This window comes from Xiphophorus maculatus, chromosome 15 (genome assembly GCF_002775205.1).
Source record: "Xiphophorus maculatus strain JP 163 A chromosome 15, X_maculatus-5.0-male, whole genome shotgun sequence".
Lineage (NCBI taxonomy): Eukaryota > Metazoa > Chordata > Actinopteri > Cyprinodontiformes > Poeciliidae > Xiphophorus > Xiphophorus maculatus.
In genome coordinates this window covers 20,534,340-20,553,936 of record NC_036457.1, presented here as the reverse complement: position 1 = coordinate 20,553,936, position 19,597 = coordinate 20,534,340, and the positions used below count along the sequence as shown (strand labels likewise).

Below are 19,597 nucleotides of genomic sequence, written 5' to 3'. Positions count from 1 at the left end.
AAAGAAATTTCATTAATTAAACACAATGGAGATAAAATTGGTTTTTCTGCGCTTTGTAAACTCGACGGAATTTCGCCCAACCCAAGCAACAACGACGACAGGGGGAGAAAAAAGACCGAAGAGGAAAATTAATGTAGAAATAAATAAAATACTTGTTCAAATGTTGGTCACCATGCGGACGTTTTCCCTGCGACCTCCGACCATTGTGAGTTGATTTAGCAGAAGTGAAGAGCAGATTTCCGCCACGCCGCTTCTCCCTGTGGAGCATTACTGCCCTCTGGTGTTCGAAGGTTAAAAATGACCCAAATGCGGAAATAAATAAAAACGTCCTCCACGAAACTTGGAGTCCACGCTAATAATTTGGGTCACTTTGAAACGTGTATGATCATCAGCTTCTGTTTAAATAACCAAACAACAACAGCTTAAACAGTTCAAAGTAGGATTTTAAAAACAACAAACAAACATTGTGACATTTATTTTTGAAATAGCAGCTTCAGCCTCCAGACATGGATTTATTCTCAGCGAAGATTCCAGAATTATCTACTGCACATATTATCTACTTAATGGTTTTAGAGCCTTTATGCAAAAATCCTAAAAAAAAATAAATAAATGAAAATAAAATCACCTGAGTGGAGTGAACTGTGCGGTTCTGTTGCTATGACGCACAAAGCAATGTTTTCTGCTTAATCAAAAAAAACAAAGAAAAAATTTTTAAAAAGCTGTATTTGTTTTGCCATTATGAGCAGGTCAAATCCATTACCGTGCATCTTAATTGTGTTGAAGTGTTTACTGGCGTTTGATTAAAAGATCCAGTGATTCACGCTAATGGCTGTGTGGGTGATTACACACTGTGTTTACATGTAGGGAGCTTAAAAAGTGTTGTTTTTTTCCCTGAGAACAGTGACCATTTCAGGCCACACGTTTGACATTTAACGATTTTTTCTGTCTTCACATAAACAACCTGGAAATGAACCAACCAAACGGCGTCGCCCTCTCGCTCTGCGCCGCTTGCAGAAGGAAACGAAGCCCCGTCAGAATTCTCAGTGCTTTTTTTTTTATTGTGTTTGACAATATATTTCCTCTAGTACAAACTCATTCCTCAAATTCCCGCTGCCGTGACGATTCCAAACATACCTTCAACTGATAAAACCATTAACACTGGGTCTGTGTGCCGACGCCTGGGCAGAAAGGAATTCAGCCTCATGGAAGGAACTTGGTTGAGTCGAACCAAATGTAGCTTATTCTTGTGAGTTAATATTCCAACAAAGTGCCAAAAAACATTAAAAAAAAAAAAAAACATCAGTCAGCCCATTACACAGGCTAGACGAGACAATAATATATATAAAAAAAAAAGACAAAAAAAAGGTATAAAATGTTCGTACGGAACATCAGAGCACACAATATAATGTACATCATAACCACTGTGTAACAACTGGAAGAGAAAGACTGGAAGAAAGGAGACAGCCAGGTAGCGGTTTGGGGATACGGCGGAGCTACGGAGGGCGGCAATATGAGCTTTGGATTTAAAAAAAAAAAAAAAAAAGGAAGAGAGGGCTTAGCACATCACATGGTCAAAGTCAGTCAACAGCACCATCGCATACTTCAGGTTTCAGGATCGAGATACAAAGATACACAAAGAGTCCATCTTCATTCCTTTTAGGAAAGAAACGAAAGTAAACAAATAAAAAAAGAAAAAAGAAAGAAGAAAACACAAAGAATTTAGTTTTTCTTGATTTCTATTCTTGTATTCTCTTTTCGATAAATGTCTCTGTTCGCACACGTCCGTTCGCTCGGCTCGTTCTCTAGTCGGGGAAGCGCTGGCAGGCCTTTTTCCAGCGGCAGGCGGTGCACCACTGGTCCTTGCGCTCCACGCCGTACACCTTGCGGCACTTCTTGGCCTCCCCACGGCCCTTCCTGGAGCGAGACACGGACCGGTCACTATTATGTACAGACACATCAGATATTAGCATGTTAAATTATTAACGCGCGATATATCGGCATTAACATTGGTATTGAACAATTTCAGTCATTTCTTTTTAACTTATTGCTATCGGTTTGATTTATTGCTAATTTCTGTCTTGTTGGCATTTGTGTGTCTGGAAGGGGAAAGAGTTGTAACCTAGGAGAACAAAGTCTTTGTAATCTACTTTTTAAAAAAACATTTTAAGAGATAACTGTTGTTGTAGAGCATCACAAAATCTAGAATAATTACATATTGAAAGATCAAACTAATCCTAGATAATCGATAGATAATTAAGCATTTGGAGTTATGGTGGTCCTAGATTTAAATAAAAAGAAAAACAAACCGTGACACTTTTAACAATAGCAAATGAATTCCTTAAAGTAAAACAGTGTGGGATGGGGAAACTCAGAGGGTTTTGGTGTTCCTCAGGGCTCCTCAATGGTTACAAAACTTTTCTATTTTTCTATTTTATTTTATTCATATATTTTTTCTTTTGCTGCTTTAATTTGATGACTGTCTTTAATTTGAGTTTTTTGAACCCTTATCCTGCCTTATACGTTTGTATGATCAGACCATTTTGATCCTTGATCCTCACTGCAAACTATGACTTTAGTTCACCATGAGTGAACACGTTGATGCAAATGTAAATAAATAAAGACAATCCCACCGGAGAGATTTTCTACTCCTCCTGGCTGCCTTGGCCACAAAACCGCTAACACTTTAGAACCTTTACTTTCTCTTTTACCCCCGACTTTCAATTGTACCTCTAGCATTTGTATGTAGGCAGTGTGTTTCAGCTACTGCAGCCTGTCTGGTGGAGGCTGTAATACCTGAAGGAGCAGTGGTTGCGGGAGGGAGACGCACTCATTGGCTGCAGCCTGTTCTGCTGCAGCCACTGTTCCCCGACGCTGACTGAGCGGCAGCGAGGTTTCACCATCTGAGGAGGAACAACAGCAGACACTGCTAATACAATAATTATACAGCTATGGAGGACTCCAGTTTGATCTTAGTAGACGTTTAGCTGCTGAGCTAAACGTCTTAGTAGCTTAGTAGACATTCGCTACAAAGACATTTAGCAGAGTAGCTTCTAAGACGTTAGCAGCTAACATGTAGATGTTTCCATACATATTGTTAGTAGTGTAATAGCAAACACTACTAATACAATAATTAGCTAAGTTAGCTCAGTAGCTAACTAAGCTAAAATCTTAGCTTGAAAATGTTACCTAAGACGTTAGCTATTAGTAGATAGCTTATCTACTAATGTCTTATTTGAGTAGATAAGACATTAACAGCTAACAGCTACTAAGATATTAGTAGCTAACGTGTGGCAGATGTTTCTACATCCTATTAGCAGTGCAGCAGACACTACAAATACAATGATTATGTAACTAGGGCCCCACTTTGATTTTAATAGATGTTTGGCTGCTAAGCTAATTGTCTTAGTAGTTAATGTCTTAGCTACTAAGACGTCAGCTTAGAAGCTAAGCTTCTAACGTCTTAGACGCCTAACGTCTAAGATGTTAGCTTCTAAGCTAATGCCTTAGTAGGTAAGGCGTGAGCTTCAAGTCTTATCTACTAGCGTCTTACTAGATAAGACATTAGCTTATCAGCTACTAAGACATTAGTAGCTGATGTTTCTATAAACTATTAGTAGTGCAGTAGCAGACACTGCTAATATTATAATTATACAACTATGGAGGGCTCTAGTTTGATATCAGTAGATGTTTAGCTTTAGCATTAAAGCACACCCAGACTCAGGCTAAAAACTCACCGCAGCGTTGCTGTGGCCGGGTACCGAGCCAGAGGGGGCCCAGCCCTGACTGCACGGGCTTCTGGGGGCCATAGATACCTGAACAGGGCTGCAGGCCTGGAGAAAGAAAAGAGGAGAAAGTTAATTCAGCAGGTTCACTTTCAGGTTGTAACTGGAGTCAGATTCTAAGATACTGATGGATGTCATCAGCTTCAATCTAAGCAAGACTTTGATAAACTCAGTCATATGCTTCCCCTCAGGTTTCCACTATAATCTATACTATAAATCCTTCCTTTTATATCAGTTTACATCGTATTGGTTTCCATAACCAAGGACCAACTTCAGTGTGATGCTTCAGTTTATGAACTTGTTAAAGTCGGTGGGGCTGTATTATGTGTTTTCCAGGCACAAAGTGCCATTTTATTGCACAATCAACTAACTGTGTTACCTTCAGTTGTGCATATATATATATATAAAACATGACTTGAAAAAAATCTGACGTCTTGGAATTGGGCCTCTAAGAAGTTCCAACTCTATTTTGACACACATTATATTATGCCATAGATTTTACACAACAGTCCAATTTTTAACCAAAACCCAGTCAGTTTCCTCTAGTATTAAAATCCTTGGTTATTTTAACAGTTTAATGAAAGATAAAAAAAAAAGCAACAGCGCCTGAAGTGAACCGTTTACAGAAGCAGGTGGCAGTAACAACCTTCATGCTAGGTTGTAGCATTACGCCACTCATGGTGAACCTCTGTTACGCTAGCTCTGGTTTGTCCTTCTCTATACTTCTGTTCGTTATGTTTTGTCAAAGTGTTGCACGTTTGGACAATTATCCCTTCTGGTTCTGGATGCTGCGTAGCTAGGATCAATTTTGCTCTCACTCATTTGCTGTTGCACAGTTGTTGTGACGTGTAACCATGGCAACGAGGTGTCGGTTTTTTTTTTTAACAACTGGAAGCAGCTAAGTAGCATCAGTCACGAGACTGTCGTACAGTAACAGACTTCAGTCAGAGGCCTCTTGAGATCTGTTGCAACAACGACTGCTACTGGAGACACGTTTTTCCTCTTGATATGTCACAGCGTCGCCGTTCACAACAACTCTTTGAAGGATCTTGAATGAACTTTAACTTGCCATTACTCTACAATAGCGCACAGAAAATAAAAATAAAAAATAGAAAGAAAGAAAGAATGAAACAACAAAACAAACAGTGATTCAAACAAACCAGTCTGCTTTTATTTGTTTCAAACATATTCACCCCTAATCTCTCACTCAGCCTTTATCACTTTTACTCTCACACACAGCGGTGGCAGCATTATCCTGTGGGAATGCAACATGAAGTATTTTCTTAACGTTCTACATTTTACTTCTCTGAAAACGTGTAGCTATACGGAGCAATGAAGTCCGCTCTGGATGCTTCCGCTTAGAAACACAGACTAACTTGTAAATTCCAGTTAAAGCGAGTAACAAATGGACCCTCTAAACAGTTTTAGTGTCTCTCTGACTGATGTGTGGACCGGACCGAAAACAGGACGACGGCTTCACATCGAGGGCGTTTCACTGCGGCTGGCTTTACAGCACAAACAGGAACAGGAAGAGCCGGGCTGCAGATCATTAACTACACCCAACGCTCCGTGGATTTGTTTGAATTAACGACTGTTTCTTTTTTCTTCTTCTTCTTTTTCACATCAGACACACACCGAGGGGGCATTTTATGAAGCTTATTCAGTTATAAAGCAGGACGACACACAGGAGAGCAAACACACACGTTTATGTTCAGAGAGGGAAACTTTTAGACTCAGACTCAGACTCCGACAACCTTGACGATGAACAGGCAAAGCTAATCAAGGCTCAGACTTTTCTTTTTTTTTTTTTTTTTCTCGCAACCTGCTCTTGTGACCAAACAACTGAACTGTCACAGTGTTACTGATCATTTCCTGTGCCGTTTAACCGTTTCCCCCCCGGCCGCGTTTCTTCCAGCGTGCCCAACAACCCGGTAAAGGACTGAAACAAGCCTTCAGAACGAAGCACCATAAAGTATTAACCGTGTTAATTCAGGCAGTAAAAGTGAAAACGTCTGGGTCAGAAGGGAGACCGTGAGAGTCCGGGTTACAGTCGGCTTGGCGACAACAGCTCCCACCGAAAATTAGGAGTAAATTCGAGATGGACACAGTTAGATGTTTTTGTCCAAAAGATGAAATGAACGGCTTTGGGAACCACTTTTTGTTGGTGTTCGACACAGAGCAGGCTGGCTGCTGCTGGTGACCTGTTTTTTTTTTGTGTGTGTGTTTTTTTTTCATGGCTTTTGCAGACCGGCAAGAGTCTGGTCTCGCCGACAGAGCGAGTGAGCCAGCCGGCAGCTTGCTCTCTCTCTCTCTCTTTCTTTCTGTCACAAAGCATCCATTTACAGGCTCCGTGGCTCAGGGTAAATGCAGGTCAGCAGTGAAATGTGCTGCTTTGTGATGCATAAACAACACTGTAGCTCATTGGTTCGTTGGATGTTGTCTGGTTTAAAGGGGGCGGGGGGAAATGTCTGGTAAGGAGGGTCTTTGAACCACTGCTGCTGGCAATTAACGTGAAACTCCTTCAGTGCAGAAAATACAACTAAATGAAGTGAATCTGTCACAGTTGGAAAAAAAAAACTGGAAACTTTAAGGTTTATACTCAGTTACAAATTCCTTTAAGGAGATAAACAATAAATAGTTTATTAATAATTAGGGCCAGGACTTTAATTTAACTTGTTAATTTAAAGTAATTAATTATGAAGATCTGAACACATTTGATGGATTTAATTGAATTTCTTCTTTCTTTTTTTCTTTACAGAACAAAGGTTCCGGTCGGATCCTTTGTATTCGGCTGTTTCTGGAACGCCCGTATAATCTGATGCGCGAGCTGCGTCTTCAAACAACAACGATGGACGACGGAGCCGCTCCTCTAGGTTAAGTTCATAACACCCAACTATATGTCGAACTACAGAAATCATACTATATTTTCTTTTTCTTGTGATTCTGTTTTCTGGTAGACATTTTTCAAAATTTACGCCATGCTTGTAACGGAGAATATGTGTTTGTACTAATATTGGCAGTAGATATCGCCAGAGGCGGACGCACCTAGCCAAAATGTTAAGTTCACTAAGCAGTAATTCGCTAAACAAGAATTTTAGCTCCGCTAGCGTTAAACATTTTAAATATGAGACGCTAACGCTAACCATAAAGTTAACTGTTTCTCAGTCATTTCCTTCATCTTCATTTTGCTACATATTATCATTTTAAAGTTGTATGAATGGGATAACCATAAACGAAAAACATTTGATGTGACATAAAGTCCAAGTCATGAAGGTAGGAAGCATCTTATGTCAACGACTGGTTTAGAAGGTGTAAAAATGGTGGCCATCTTGAAAAAATGTCCATCATCCTGAAACTCACGTGGCTAATGAGAAATATGAAAGGAGTTTTGTGCTTTTAACATTTTGACAGTAATACGCTGCACTACACCAGCCTCGGTTAAAGTCAGCTCATGTTTCAACAGCGATAAAGTAACATAGAGATGTCCAGGACCAAAACCACTGCTGACCGAGAACAACTCTGAGACTCCTCTATCCCAAATCGTCGCTTCGCTCCTCATCTGAACCCACCTGATACAGATGCTCCGTGTGGATCTGCCAGAAGCTGCTGGGGGCCGACTGGCTGAGCGGACTGGGCCTGGTCGGCCCTGGCAACGAGCTGGAGTTGGACCTGGGCCTGTGAGCCGCGGGGATCTGGACCTCGGATCCCGGCGGAGACCCGCACGAAGCCCAGCTGAGGAGAGCAGCAGAGGCCTGGCCCGGAGTCTGCTGTGCTGGACCGGCGGCGGAACCGGAACCGGCCTCGATGGTCTCACAGCAGATCTTGGCGTAGTAGAAGTCCTCCTCTCTCTGGGTCTGATCGGATCCACTGCTGCATGTGAGTGTGTGTGGGGGTGGACATGTTAGTGGACACACAGAGGAAAGAAGGAGAAGCGTTAGTCAGAGAACACCACTCACTGTGGCCCAGATAGAAACTCTCACTTCTCCTCACCAAGTCAGAGCTCTTCAGAACGCTGAAATTTTTATTCCCTCTTGTTTTTTTAATGCTGTTTTGTAGCTGAGAAATGTCTTTAAAGGCTGAACTCTCTGGTTTTCTCACCCGCTCAGATTGGATGGTGGTCAAACAGTTTGCACGCAATTCCCCCAACATCAGACTGCCGTACATCACCACAAACCCGAACCAATGGACGGATCAAACACACAAATCCAAACCAGGCAAAGTCATTTTCCTTATTTCACCATTAAAGCTGTATGATGTAGACGAGACTTGACCTCATTTATTGAGCAATATTAATGGTAAACTCTAAATACCTAGCATTCAGTGCTTGACTATTGAAAGTCCATGTGTCAGAGTAGGTAAGGAAGATTTCAGACTTTTTTTGGGGGGATTAAATATTTAGAAGAATGAGAAATGATAAAATTGCCATAAGGACTGTTGCTAGTTGCTTCTAAATGAGCTAAAAGGATTGTTTCCCATCTACAAATTAGCCCAAAGAGGACAATATACGTGTTATGAATAGAAAAGCACGGATTTGAGAGTTTGTGGCCAATTTTAATTATTTTTGAAAACCTCAGCAGGGCACATTTTTGTAAAATCTGCTAACAGTTACAATTTATCTTTAACAGTTACAATTTATCTTTAAACAAAAGTCCTTTATTCTACTTTTCTGCAAAACTGTTCATTTAAATGTTACCCATCTTACCAATACTGTAAACTGTTTATTATTAAAAAAAATTATTATTTCCTTGTCCAGGTTACCAAAACGTCTCTAGATATCTTTTGCACATTCAAAATTTTTTACATGAAGATCAAAAATATCTTTTTTTGTTTACAAAATTATTTCAAAAATAAATATCAGTTGGCTTAACTTGATATTTGAGCAGGAAAAACTCCTGTTATTTGCTACTTAAACATGACAACTTGAATTAGCAGGCGGGTATTTCCTTTCTAGAAGTTTTGTCTTTCTACACTCTTTGCTAATACTGGCTACAGCTAACGATAGAGATTTCGAAGTTCCTAGATAGCTAGCCAAATAGGTTTACCATTTGGCTAACAAATAGCAAACCTATTTGCTAGCAAATAGGTTTGCTATTTGTTAGCGTTTAACAGAGTCTATTAAGCGCCTGTTTAGCGCTAACAGGTTAGTGCAACCTGTTAGCGCTTAGTTGCTCGGTGATACAAAAGCGGATCAAATCTTTCGTTTTCAACCAGCTGATAAACACCAAGTGTAAATCCTGTTGAATCTAGTCACCAACTATTTTCTCTCACTGTGAAGTGTTACATATTCAAAGTGAGGCTAAAAAGTAGCTCAGAAAACAACTTGACCAACAAAATAGCTGAAATAAGGTGGAGAAAGAAAAAAAATACACAAGGTGGCAACTTTTGGGGGAAAAAACAGCCTAAGAAAAACACCAGGCACAAAAGACTGCTAGCATAGACACGATGCAATTAGAAGGGAATGAATTAGCAAAGAAGCAACAACACAACCATTACCGCTTAAATGTGGTGCGTTTACTGATCAGACGAAAGATCAGATTTGAAGTTACTGACAGGTGATCGCCACAAAATACAAAAAAATAAAAAAATTGAATCGTCTGATTGCATTCAGCAGACTCTCAGTCCACCTCTAACTGTGAGATGTGACATATTTAAAATGTGGTAAAAGATTTTTAAAAATGAGGCATAAAGCAATACGCAAGTAACTTACATGGAGAAGAGAAGAGAAGAGAAGAGAAGAGAAGAGAAGAGAAGAGAAGAGAAGAGAAGAGAAGAGAAGAGAAGAGCTACATGAGAGGCAACAATAAAATTTTACTCCATCAGCACACTGTGTTTAGTTTTAAAGTCACTATAAAACAGACTGTTCTACATTCTATATTCCCTCTATGCCCAGGCCTTTACACTCTATCCATAGGTGTGTGTGTGTGTGTGTGTTTCAACTTGTTTTCTTCTTTTATCTTTTATTTTTAGTCATGGAGAAAACACTATGAATAAACTGATGAAGTGAAACTGAGTGTTCTTGTGGGTAAAGCACCGATGATGTCAGCTCACCCCAGGTGCATCACACGGATGTGTCTCTTTATTCCAACAGAAGACGTCAGCACTTTGCCACAACTGGGCCACAGACACTTGTACACACTTCGCAGGGAGCTCTGCGGGGAGAAAGAACGGAAAGCAGAGGTGAAGCGCGGGGCAGCGCAGAGGGGTCGGCTGAATCCGTCCCCCGGCTAACACGCCTTTCCTCCAGAGGTTCCCGCCCAGGCGGCTCACCTTTGGCTTTTTGGCGGTGAGCTCCTCGCCCTGCTCCAGCTCCATGTGCAGGCCTTCGTCGGGGCTGCTGTCCACCTCGGTGACGGACGGCGACGGGGCGGGGCTCCCGTTGCCGTGGTCCCAGCTCCAGTAGCCGCTGCTGCCGCTGTCGGAGAGCTCGCCTCCGCCGCTCTCCATGTCGACGGACGAGGACGAGCCAGCTGGAGTCGGAGACGATTATGTTTTTAGTTTTCGGGAAGGCGTTCCAACATGGTTACCTCTCGACACTAAAATCACTATAGCACATTTATTCCCCTTTGGCCCACTCCTTGTTATCTTAAGAAGGTTAATATTTATTTTACTCAGGCAGGTGAGTTTATACCAAATATGTGGCCTTCGGTCTGGCACAGTCATTGCATACAAGGACAAAGGGCAAGTAAAATAATCATTAAATAAACAACTTTGGGGATGAAAAGAACAAACTGGCAAAAATGCTGAGTGCTTTTTTATGATAAATGATACAATAACAGAATTAGATCTTATTTATAGTTTCTTTAAGACCCCTGATATCTTAAAGGGGTGATTCATATTACTAAGGGTGGCCCAGTGTCTATTCTGCTTTTCTAAACAGGACAGATGTGCCTGGTGGATTACTTTGATTGAAATTTTTACTAGGCGTCACAACTTTTCCCCAAATTTAACCAACCACCTTAACGTTTCCTGTATTTCTTTCATTTCTGACCAATCAGCCTGGCTTAGTTTTGACCAATCCTATTAGCCCCCTTCTCATTTGACTTATGGTCTCACAATGTCTCTTGAAACACATGTGACGCTAAATGGTAATATTTGCCTTTGTTTTTGTTGCCTTTGTTGCAAAAACACTTTTTGAGACATCCTGTAGGATTTGATTACACTGGGCGAACAGCTCATGTTAGCTGGAATCACCAATGTGGAAATCTCCTGTTGCACTTTGACAACAGGATTTTATGTGCATTAAAGGCACTAATTCAAGAAGCTACTTGAAAATGGCTTTTCCACGTTAAATATTGACTTTATTAAGATTATATCTGCTTTGGCAAGGTCGTGCACAGCACTTCAAACTTTTTTTTGTAAGAACATGTCATGGTAAAAATAAAGCTTAAAAGAAAACGTGCAACTTTTACAACAACTTTTTGAAAAAGGTGCCGCAAAATCAGACATTTTAGGCCACAAAAACAAAACCATGGCAACATCGTGGAGGGACTCTTTTTTTGTAAGACTTCTCTGGAACCATCAGCTGCTTTGGCATTTGACTGGGCACTAAAAAACAATGTATAAATGCTATGAAATACTGGTAATTGCTGATATTTAACAACTGTCCCAGTAGAAATATACTTTACAAATAATGCTCCTACAAAGCATTAGCTCCAACAGAATCAGTATTTAATACTACAGAAAGCAGTCTGACCTGGACCCGGATCCGTCTGTGGAGGGTTCTGCACCACCGGGCTGCAGGACAAGCTGGTCAGAACCATGGCGGCCATTATCTCGTCCATCTCCACAGACTCCGGGCTCCGGAAGCTGAAGAGCAACACGCAGAGATGTCTTTGAGCGTTCGTTGTCATGGCGACCCCCGCTACGCCAGCACTGGGTGTCGCTCCCTCACCTGTACGGAGCGTCGCCTCTGGGCGGCCCACTACTGAGGTGCGTGGCGGCGCCCACGTTCTGCAGCGGAGCGGTGAAGTTACCCCAGCCTGACGTCTTGGTCCTGTGATGATAGCCGAACGCCTTCTCAGCCTTGACGCCGCCTGGGGTGTGCAGCTACAGGTGGCGGAGGGACGAGGTGACAATGTTAAAACTTGTCAAGTTTATTTGTGTGGCCCATTTCAGCAACAAGGCAGGTCAAAGTGATTTTACACCATAAAAATATCATACAGTCACTAATTGTAAAACAAGAAGTCAACATTACATTTTTTCAAATGGAGTCATTAAGCAAATATACATTAAATATAAATGAGTAATTGTAACATTTCAAAATTTGACATGTTGAAAATAAATTAGCTTCATGGAAACACGGCAGTTTCGTAAATACGTTTCGGCGCTAGGATGAGGTGGAGGGTTTTTTCTGACTGTATCAAAATTGGTTCTTTTCACAAAACTCCAATGGAAACACTTTTTTCATCAACAACAGGATGTTACCACTGTCAGAAACTATGAAGAAGAAGACGACAGGAAGTGGTTGGAGGATCACGGCACGGCATGTTTTCTATCAACTTATCGCGTGAAACAAACTTATTTGCGTGAGATTTTCATTTTAAAACATCGAAATTGCAAAATTGTGTTTTGTGGGGTTTTTTTGCTTTTTTTTTTTTACATTAGCCGAATATTCTCCATGTCTGGTTTTGGCTCTGGTGACCGAACCAGAACCAGAACCAATTATCTTAAATGCAAAACTTATTTATATATATATATATATATATATATATATATATATATATATATATATATATATATATATATATATATATTTTTTTTTTTTTTTTTTACAGTTTTGGCATCATTATTGCTCTGAATATGATGTTATTTCAGCAAATGACATATTTTCAAGTCCGTGTACTCCAGTTAATGATTAATCTATTACTAAATTAGTTGATGATTATTTCAACAATCGATTAATCACATTCAATCCGATTAATCGTTTCAGCCCTCGTCTATTCTCTGGGCTCCAGGGAGCCAGTGGAAGGTCTGTGAAGCATCCCCCTGGTTTTACTGGATCAGGATGAATCACTGGACACACATGGTGCAACTAAGCCGCGGCGCCGCGCCGTGAACAACACTTTTAAGAGAATACTTCCTGTCCTTCTGTAGATGGCAAAATCTGCTGGGAAAAAACGGCAGGAGCAGGAAGCGGCTGACAGACTCAGAGCCACGGTGGTGTGTTACAATGAATTCAGGACGAAAAACACGGATCCCGTCTGCAGGAACGCTTTGTTTTCCTCTGGAAAAGACTGAACTTTGCCACTCTTTCTCTACTTGTACGATTCAAATGAGAAGATAAAAAAAACACCTTCTAAGTGGGAACATTTCATTAGAAGAATGATTTCGCTATGGCTCCGGCCTCTCACCGGAGTCTGCTGGTTGAGCTCTGCCGACGCACCGTCCTGCTGTCCCACCTGGCAGGCCGCCGTCCCGCCCGGCCCCGTCCCACCACCGCTCTCTGGTCCCATAGCTGCCATGGTGCTGCTGCACACGGTGAGGGGGGACTCAGCACAACGTCACACTTGGCTTCAGACAAGACACCTGCAACAGATTTGGGCAAATGAGGCATTAGATCACTTTCTCAGTCATGCAAAGCCTTGAATTGGATTTCAGCTATTCACAGAAAGTTCAGTACAATGTTACTCTTTCAGCACACAGTTTTGTTGGAAAGCCCTCCATAAGTTGCAGTGAACTTCGTTTGAAGTTCACTGCATTTCAAGCTGAAAGTATTACACTTTCAGCTTCTTTTCACCCGCAGCCTTCTCTCCTCCTTCTTGCTGCTCGTCCATAAAGGTCTGATTTGCGGCGACGGGGGGCTTCTGGCTGCTTCTCTGATTAATGCTCTGCTTCCCCAGCATGACTGTTTAGGTGGACGGCCGCGTCTTGGTAGGATTGCAGTAGAGTTGCGTAATGCACTGACTCACTACGGTGGCCACGATTTAGGTGTGTGCACTCATTTTCGACAGCAAAACACTGGTTGCGTAAATGATTTGGCGGGCTAATATATTTCAGGTTCCTTGCGGTCAAACCCTTCTTGCTACAAACATATTCAGACAGTTGGATGGTCTTTCGTTTTTGTTTTTTTTTGGAGCATCCTTTTGTTTTGTGTTTGACTGATTGGATTGGGGAGGATGACGTCAACCCACCAATATTACACACAAGACGTGGGTGGATTGATCCAAAAATATCACTAATAGCGATACCAAGTATCGGTGTGTCGCATCGATACCTGTGTGGTAATATTCATACTTTAGATTCTTGAAATTATGTTTAATTTTTGTACTGGAGTTTTTTAACTCAACTTCAAAAAGGATTTAGTATTGACTTGCTCTCAAATTATAATTGTTTGCAACAATTTAATTTATGATTAAATAATATTTTTTTAGTGCACACAAATTATATTAATGTTATTAAAGTATTCTGTAAACACCTATAAACTTTGTCCAAATTCAGTCCTACCACTAAAACACCCAAAGGTCAGAAGTCTGATGATATATCTGACTTAAATAAAAAGTATCGGTATCAGCATCAGCATCGGCGATACGCGTCCTGTATTTATTTGGTTTTGAATCGATACCAAAACATGGAGTATCACACGCCTCTATTACGCACCTGATCCACTTCAGACTGTAGACATGTATCTACCAAGAACTGTAAGGATTAATACACTAATACATACTGATATGATGATAAAGCTGTAGATCATTTAGTAGCAGAGCCACTAAATTATCTTCTAGAATCCAACTGTTCTGAGGTTTAACCACTGGAATCTGTTTCAGGTAATAACACACTGAATGCTGTGATATTAAAGCAGTGAACATAAAGCCAGCTGCAGAAGGGAAATCCCCCACTCGTCTTTACGAATGCTGCTCAGACGAATGCTGCAAGTTGTAGGCAACATGCTCTGAAAACACACAGAGCTCGTTGTCAGCAGATCGACTTGCATGATGTGAAAGTGCAACGTGATTTGGTTCCGTGTTTGTTGAGGAACAATGATAGTTTATGTCTACTCCTTAAAATAGATCCAAGTAACCAAGATGCTGAAGCTCAAGGGCAAAAATGTGGTCAGAGGGTCAGTCTGGAAAATGTAGGTGAGTAGGAAGCAATGTATTTATTTCAGCATTCAATAATGTCACAATTCTCAGTTTTTCTAATATTGTGTGGCCATGGTTTGCAATACTGTCATCCATTTTCAGGTGATATTCTTTTTAGGGATGCGCAATATATCGGCACTAGCATTGGTTAGGTTACAAAATAATGATACATGAAAAATGATATATGAAAATTTGGACGATAATATTATGTTAATACTTCTGCTATGGCCTATTACCGATATTTGCCAGTATTTTATATATTGTACATATATTTCATTACCCTTTCAACATTTTGAAAAAAAAACCCCAACCACATCAGTGACTTCACCACTGCTTCTCTTCATCAGTTAAACTACCCACAATCCATTTCTGCATCACTATCAATGTCACATAGCCAACCTCCTTGGTAACCCCTCCAAAAACAAACAGCAAAAAGATGGGGAAAAAAACTCCAGTTTTACCTACTGGACTGATACCGATATGTTAAAAAAAAAGATAAATATTGAACACTAACCGTATTTATCTGCTGTGGTCCAAATACTGAAAACAATTCTAGATCGGATATCGTAATATGCCCCATCCATAAGGGCAGATCTACTCAGTCTGTTTCTATGCTTTGTGCTTTGGACAACATCAGGCTATATATATTTAATTTACATTATACTTAGAATGACTAATTGCACTTTCTGAAGCATTTGAAAGAAATTTTCTTGCAGTTTATTTTTTACGTTTGACCAAGGTAGTCAACCTATTGTTTTATTTATTTTACATGGGTTGTTATACTCCTAATTGACTGAACAAATTAAAGCTGTGTTGTTTTTACCAAGCTTGGGAAGCTATTGATGTAGTTGGGTGTGCTTTACTGGTGCAGAGTTAACTGATAAATTTGTAATTCAGTACATTGATGTCTGTGTTTAAAAAACAGAAACATTTCAAGCCAATTCAGCTCTGATTTTCTGTATCGGATCGGCATCGGTCGACACTAAACATCAGATTTCGGTATAGATATCGGAAGTGAAAAGTGGATCGGTGCATCCCCAGTTGTAATGTGACAAATTTAGATAAATATCTTTATACAAATATCTTTAAAAGGCAACATTCTGCACAATGCTAGCAGGAAAAAAAATGAAGGTCAATGGTTGATTTCTGTTAGAGCCTAAATATTCTAAATGAATCAAATATTCATCCTGCATCTGTGAGCCTGGTGGTGAAGAGCAACAGCACCACAGGAGGTCTGAAATGATGAAACACACTTGAAAGAATGGATTTAGTTCCTATCTTATTGTTGTTTGCTTGCCTCCTTCCCTGCAAAAACATGAGAGTGATTCAAACTCGGAGCAGACATAATCTAATGTTTGGCTGCACGTACTTTGGCCTGCCGCCTGAAAAAGGTGAAAAGGGCAGTGCTGTGTTCAGCTGCAGCCGGGACAGCTCAGGAACTAAACTAAAGCTGAAAAGCTTAACGAAATGGTCCCACTGCAGAGACGGAGTGTCTTTTCAAGTGCTCAGGCACTTCAAAGCTGCCAAAATCAACAAGCAATTAGTGAAAAGACACACCAGCAGAGACTCAAATGATGGACATTCAAAGAATGTTTTTAATGTTGCAAAACGTGGGTTCTCTTACTGTGTGTCCAAGTGTGGAAAATCAACTGGAAACCATTAACTTGGGACCCCGGGGGTGGTTAACGGATGTACAGTTTTCTCCCAGGATTTGCATGGGTTGGTCCCATGCAAATCCTGGAGTCTCAAATGAGAGCGTCTGAAATAGTTGAGACGCCCTCTAAAAATGCTTCTAATTGCCTATTTTAATGGTTCAAACTCCAAATATACATTTAAATGCCAGTCAGCGCCAACGAAGCTGGATTTGGCTGCGCTACCAGTAACTTATCGAGTGGCATTGCGCCTGGGCATTTCAACATACCAAGCTGCAGAATTTCTTATAACAGATTGTTTACTTGCTCTTTAGACCCTTTTAATCTCATGAAATCAATCATCATAGAAATCCTAGAAATCACCTTCCTTTCAGTCTGAATGTATGAAATACGTAGAATTAGATTGTTATTGCTTTTGTATTGCTAACCACCATTAGCCTAGACAGTTATTACACGAATGACACACAAAAAAAACATTTACTTCGGAAACTGAAATACCGCAAAACTAATTGCAATGTTACTTGACATGCTATTGGCAGCCCCTTCCAAAGCAGCCAATCCTTGAGCGCAATTTATTTTCCTTGGTGTTGATTGGCTGAGCCCCCAAAAGCAGCGACGAGGAAAAGTGCGTATGTTAGCTTTTGCGTAATGCTAACGATTTCCACTGCGTATCTTCGTTCATTCATATTAAGGTATGTTTGGTGTTTAAACTATTAAAATAAGCAATTATAAGAGGGGGTATCAAGTATTTGCTCATTTTAGCTATTCGCTGGTTGCTGTGGGTTGCTAACTAGTGAATAAAGAGGTTTACTGTTTCTTTACGTTGGGTTAAATTCAGGCAACGCCAGCTGTGGCGTGGGGCGTAGTAAATTAATCAAAGGAAAATAATAATAATAATAATAATAATAATAATAATAATAATAATAATAATAATAATAATAAAACAGAAGAGGTTTGTTTTATCTTAAAGAAGAAAATACATGCACAGACACATACATACATAAAGACAGTCTGTAAATGTATCAGTCGTTGCTGAGCAGCAAATATTAAAAGACACAGCAAAAAAAAAACGCTTATTGACATGAAAAACGTTAATATTTTTATCTATATCCAGTCCAATACTGTTATCAAACCCTTTGCTGTGCATGTGGAAGTTGTTTACTCCATTTTAATCCACCCCCAGCGGTGCATGGCACAAGAAAAGCCCCACTGTCCTGTACTTTTCCACGCACCTAAACGCAGCACAAAGCCCTACTTTCAAGCCCCCCGAGCTCTCCGCCAATCAGCGCGCGGCGTTAGTAGTAAACAAGCTGCACAGTGTGGGCGGAACGCGGCCGCTGATTGGATGCGCCCCGCTTTCTCGGGTACACACCCCCGCTCCAGCAACGTGTTCGGACACGAGTTTCACCGGGAGAGTCGGAGCTCGATGAGGGAATACGGCTGAAAATATCTAGAGTTTTTTTTTTTTCGCCACGCAAACTCACGTTTACACCGACCGCAAAACGGTCGGTTTCCTAAACAGGGTCCTGCTATAGACGTAAACACCGAACATTTTAACTGAAGTGAAATAAATACCGTGATCATTCCAATATAGATCATATTTGTTGGTGCATATTCAAAGGCTGCAGACGTTATTGCGGACAAAAATACATCTAAAATAACATAGATGCTGAAATGGAGCAATACGTATTTTTTAAGTGCATGAAACGCGCGATTATCGGTGTTAATTGCGTTTTATGATGAGCTACAGAAAGAAAAAACAACAGAAAAGTGTCAGTTTGTCATCCGCCCCCCACCAACAAGCTCACTGATCTCCACCCGGCAACGCAGACCGACCTCAGGAGAAACACCCCCTCCCTCCTCCCATGCTGTAAAAGAAAACAGATTATTATTTTTTTCTCTCCTTTCTGCAACAAGAAAGCCGCGCAACATCTACCGCCTCGTATACAAAATTCGATTTTCTTACTTTCCCCGACCTCGGTCCTGGCCGTCCCGGTCCGAGCTGCTGCAGCAGCGGATCGTCGCTGCCTGCCTTGCCTCGCACTGCCTCGGCTTGTCCCGCCGCCCGCTCGCCGGCTCTACAGTCTGCCGGAGGAAAAAGGGGGTTGGTCGGATACGTGCCTACGTGTGTCTGCTCGGTGGACCAATGCCGGAGGTGACAGCTGGGCAGAGCGCAGAGATATCAGCCCGCGGCACGGCGCGCTGTGCACAAGAGGATGATGTAGGTGAGGGGTTACCAGAGCAGCAGCATCCACTGTGTCTGTTTCCTGTCTGTCTGTCTGCAGCACAAGCACATCTTCCTTGTTGGCTCTGCTCATGTGTTTAAAGGCAGATAAACATCTAACATGGCTCCCATCCAAAAACATAAACAACCAAAATAGATTTTTTTTTTCACCCTCCCCCCTGTGGTGTGTTTTTGTAAAAAAAAAAAAAATTTTTTTTAAAGCACTTGTTTGCAACAGATTCCCTAAAAGAGATGGCCAATTTTTGAGAACGTACTCTGCAATCATGAGGTCACTCAGAGTTGACCTCTAACTAATGCCTCATAAAAAAAAATGCAAATCCCAAATGTACAGCACATGAATATTTCCTGTAGATTTAGTCTAGACTGTGTAATCTGACTGCTATTAATCCAATTTAAAAGAACCTCCATATTAATTTGAACGACAAGTGTTTTTTTTCCAGCATCGAACAATCCCATCAGTTAAAACACACACACACACGCACGCACACACAGAGAAGCCGAACAGTTCACATAATTGTATTCTCTCATATCAACCCCCAACATCACACGACGAATCGCCTGCGTATCACACAGGACTCCGCTGTGTGTGTACGCAGCGTGTTTGTTTCTGTGTTGGAGAGGCCGGATTAGTGTCGGCTGTCTGCACCCTCTCCACCAGACATCCAGTCAGCAGGGATTTTAGGCTCTGAGCGCTGATACAGTCTGAGAGAGTATAGCCGAGGCCTTATCGCAATCGTACACCTAAACCCGATTCAGTTCCTCTGAATTGAACGTTAGTTTTACGCTGGAACGCTTGCTAGGCCTCAGCTGGACTTGAGGCGATCGGAAACTGAGACATTA

At 41.1% G+C, this 19,597-nt stretch overlaps 1 protein-coding gene across 4 annotated transcripts; it reads right to left on the bottom strand.

Moving 5' to 3' along the window:
* Positions 1-1,037: 1,037 nt before the first annotated feature.
* On the bottom strand, positions 1,038-18,864 carry znf395 (zinc finger protein 395). 4 transcript variants are annotated; one of them, XM_023347817.1, is made up of 10 exons: positions 18,479-18,864; positions 13,133-13,307; positions 11,674-11,828; positions 11,476-11,588; positions 10,050-10,249; positions 9,831-9,931; positions 7,352-7,649; positions 3,735-3,830; positions 2,794-2,900; positions 1,038-1,938 (listed from the first exon to the last, which is right to left on the bottom strand). In XM_023347817.1, the coding sequence occupies exons 2-10, from the start codon at positions 13,241-13,243 to the stop codon at positions 1,803-1,805; spliced, it is 1,317 nt and encodes a 438-aa protein (XP_023203585.1). In that variant the 5' UTR covers positions 13,244-13,307; positions 18,479-18,864; the 3' UTR covers positions 1,038-1,802. The 4 variants fall into 4 exon arrangements, with proteins under 4 accessions (XP_023203585.1, XP_023203584.1, XP_014329404.1 ...); XM_023347816.1 differs by having other exon boundaries at positions 7,352-7,652; positions 18,489-18,860; XM_014473918.2 differs by having other exon boundaries at positions 7,352-7,652; positions 18,479-18,859.
* Positions 18,865-19,597: the final 733 nt, after the last annotated feature.

Bases quoted from the DNA above. Each gene is read 5' to 3' on its own strand.
- znf395 (XM_023347816.1), bottom strand. From the start codon at position 13,243: ATGGCAGCTATGGGACCAGAGAGCGGTGGTGGGACGGGGCCGGGCGGG. The intron at 11,589-11,673 runs GTGAGGGAGCGA...GTTGCTCTTCAG, and splicing joins AGAGGCGACGCTCCGTACAG to CTTCCGGAGCCCGGAGTCTG. The intron at 3,831-7,351 runs GTGGGTTCAGAT...TTCTTTCTCCAG, and splicing joins ACACGGAGCATCTGTATCAG to GCCTGCAGCCCTGTTCAGGT.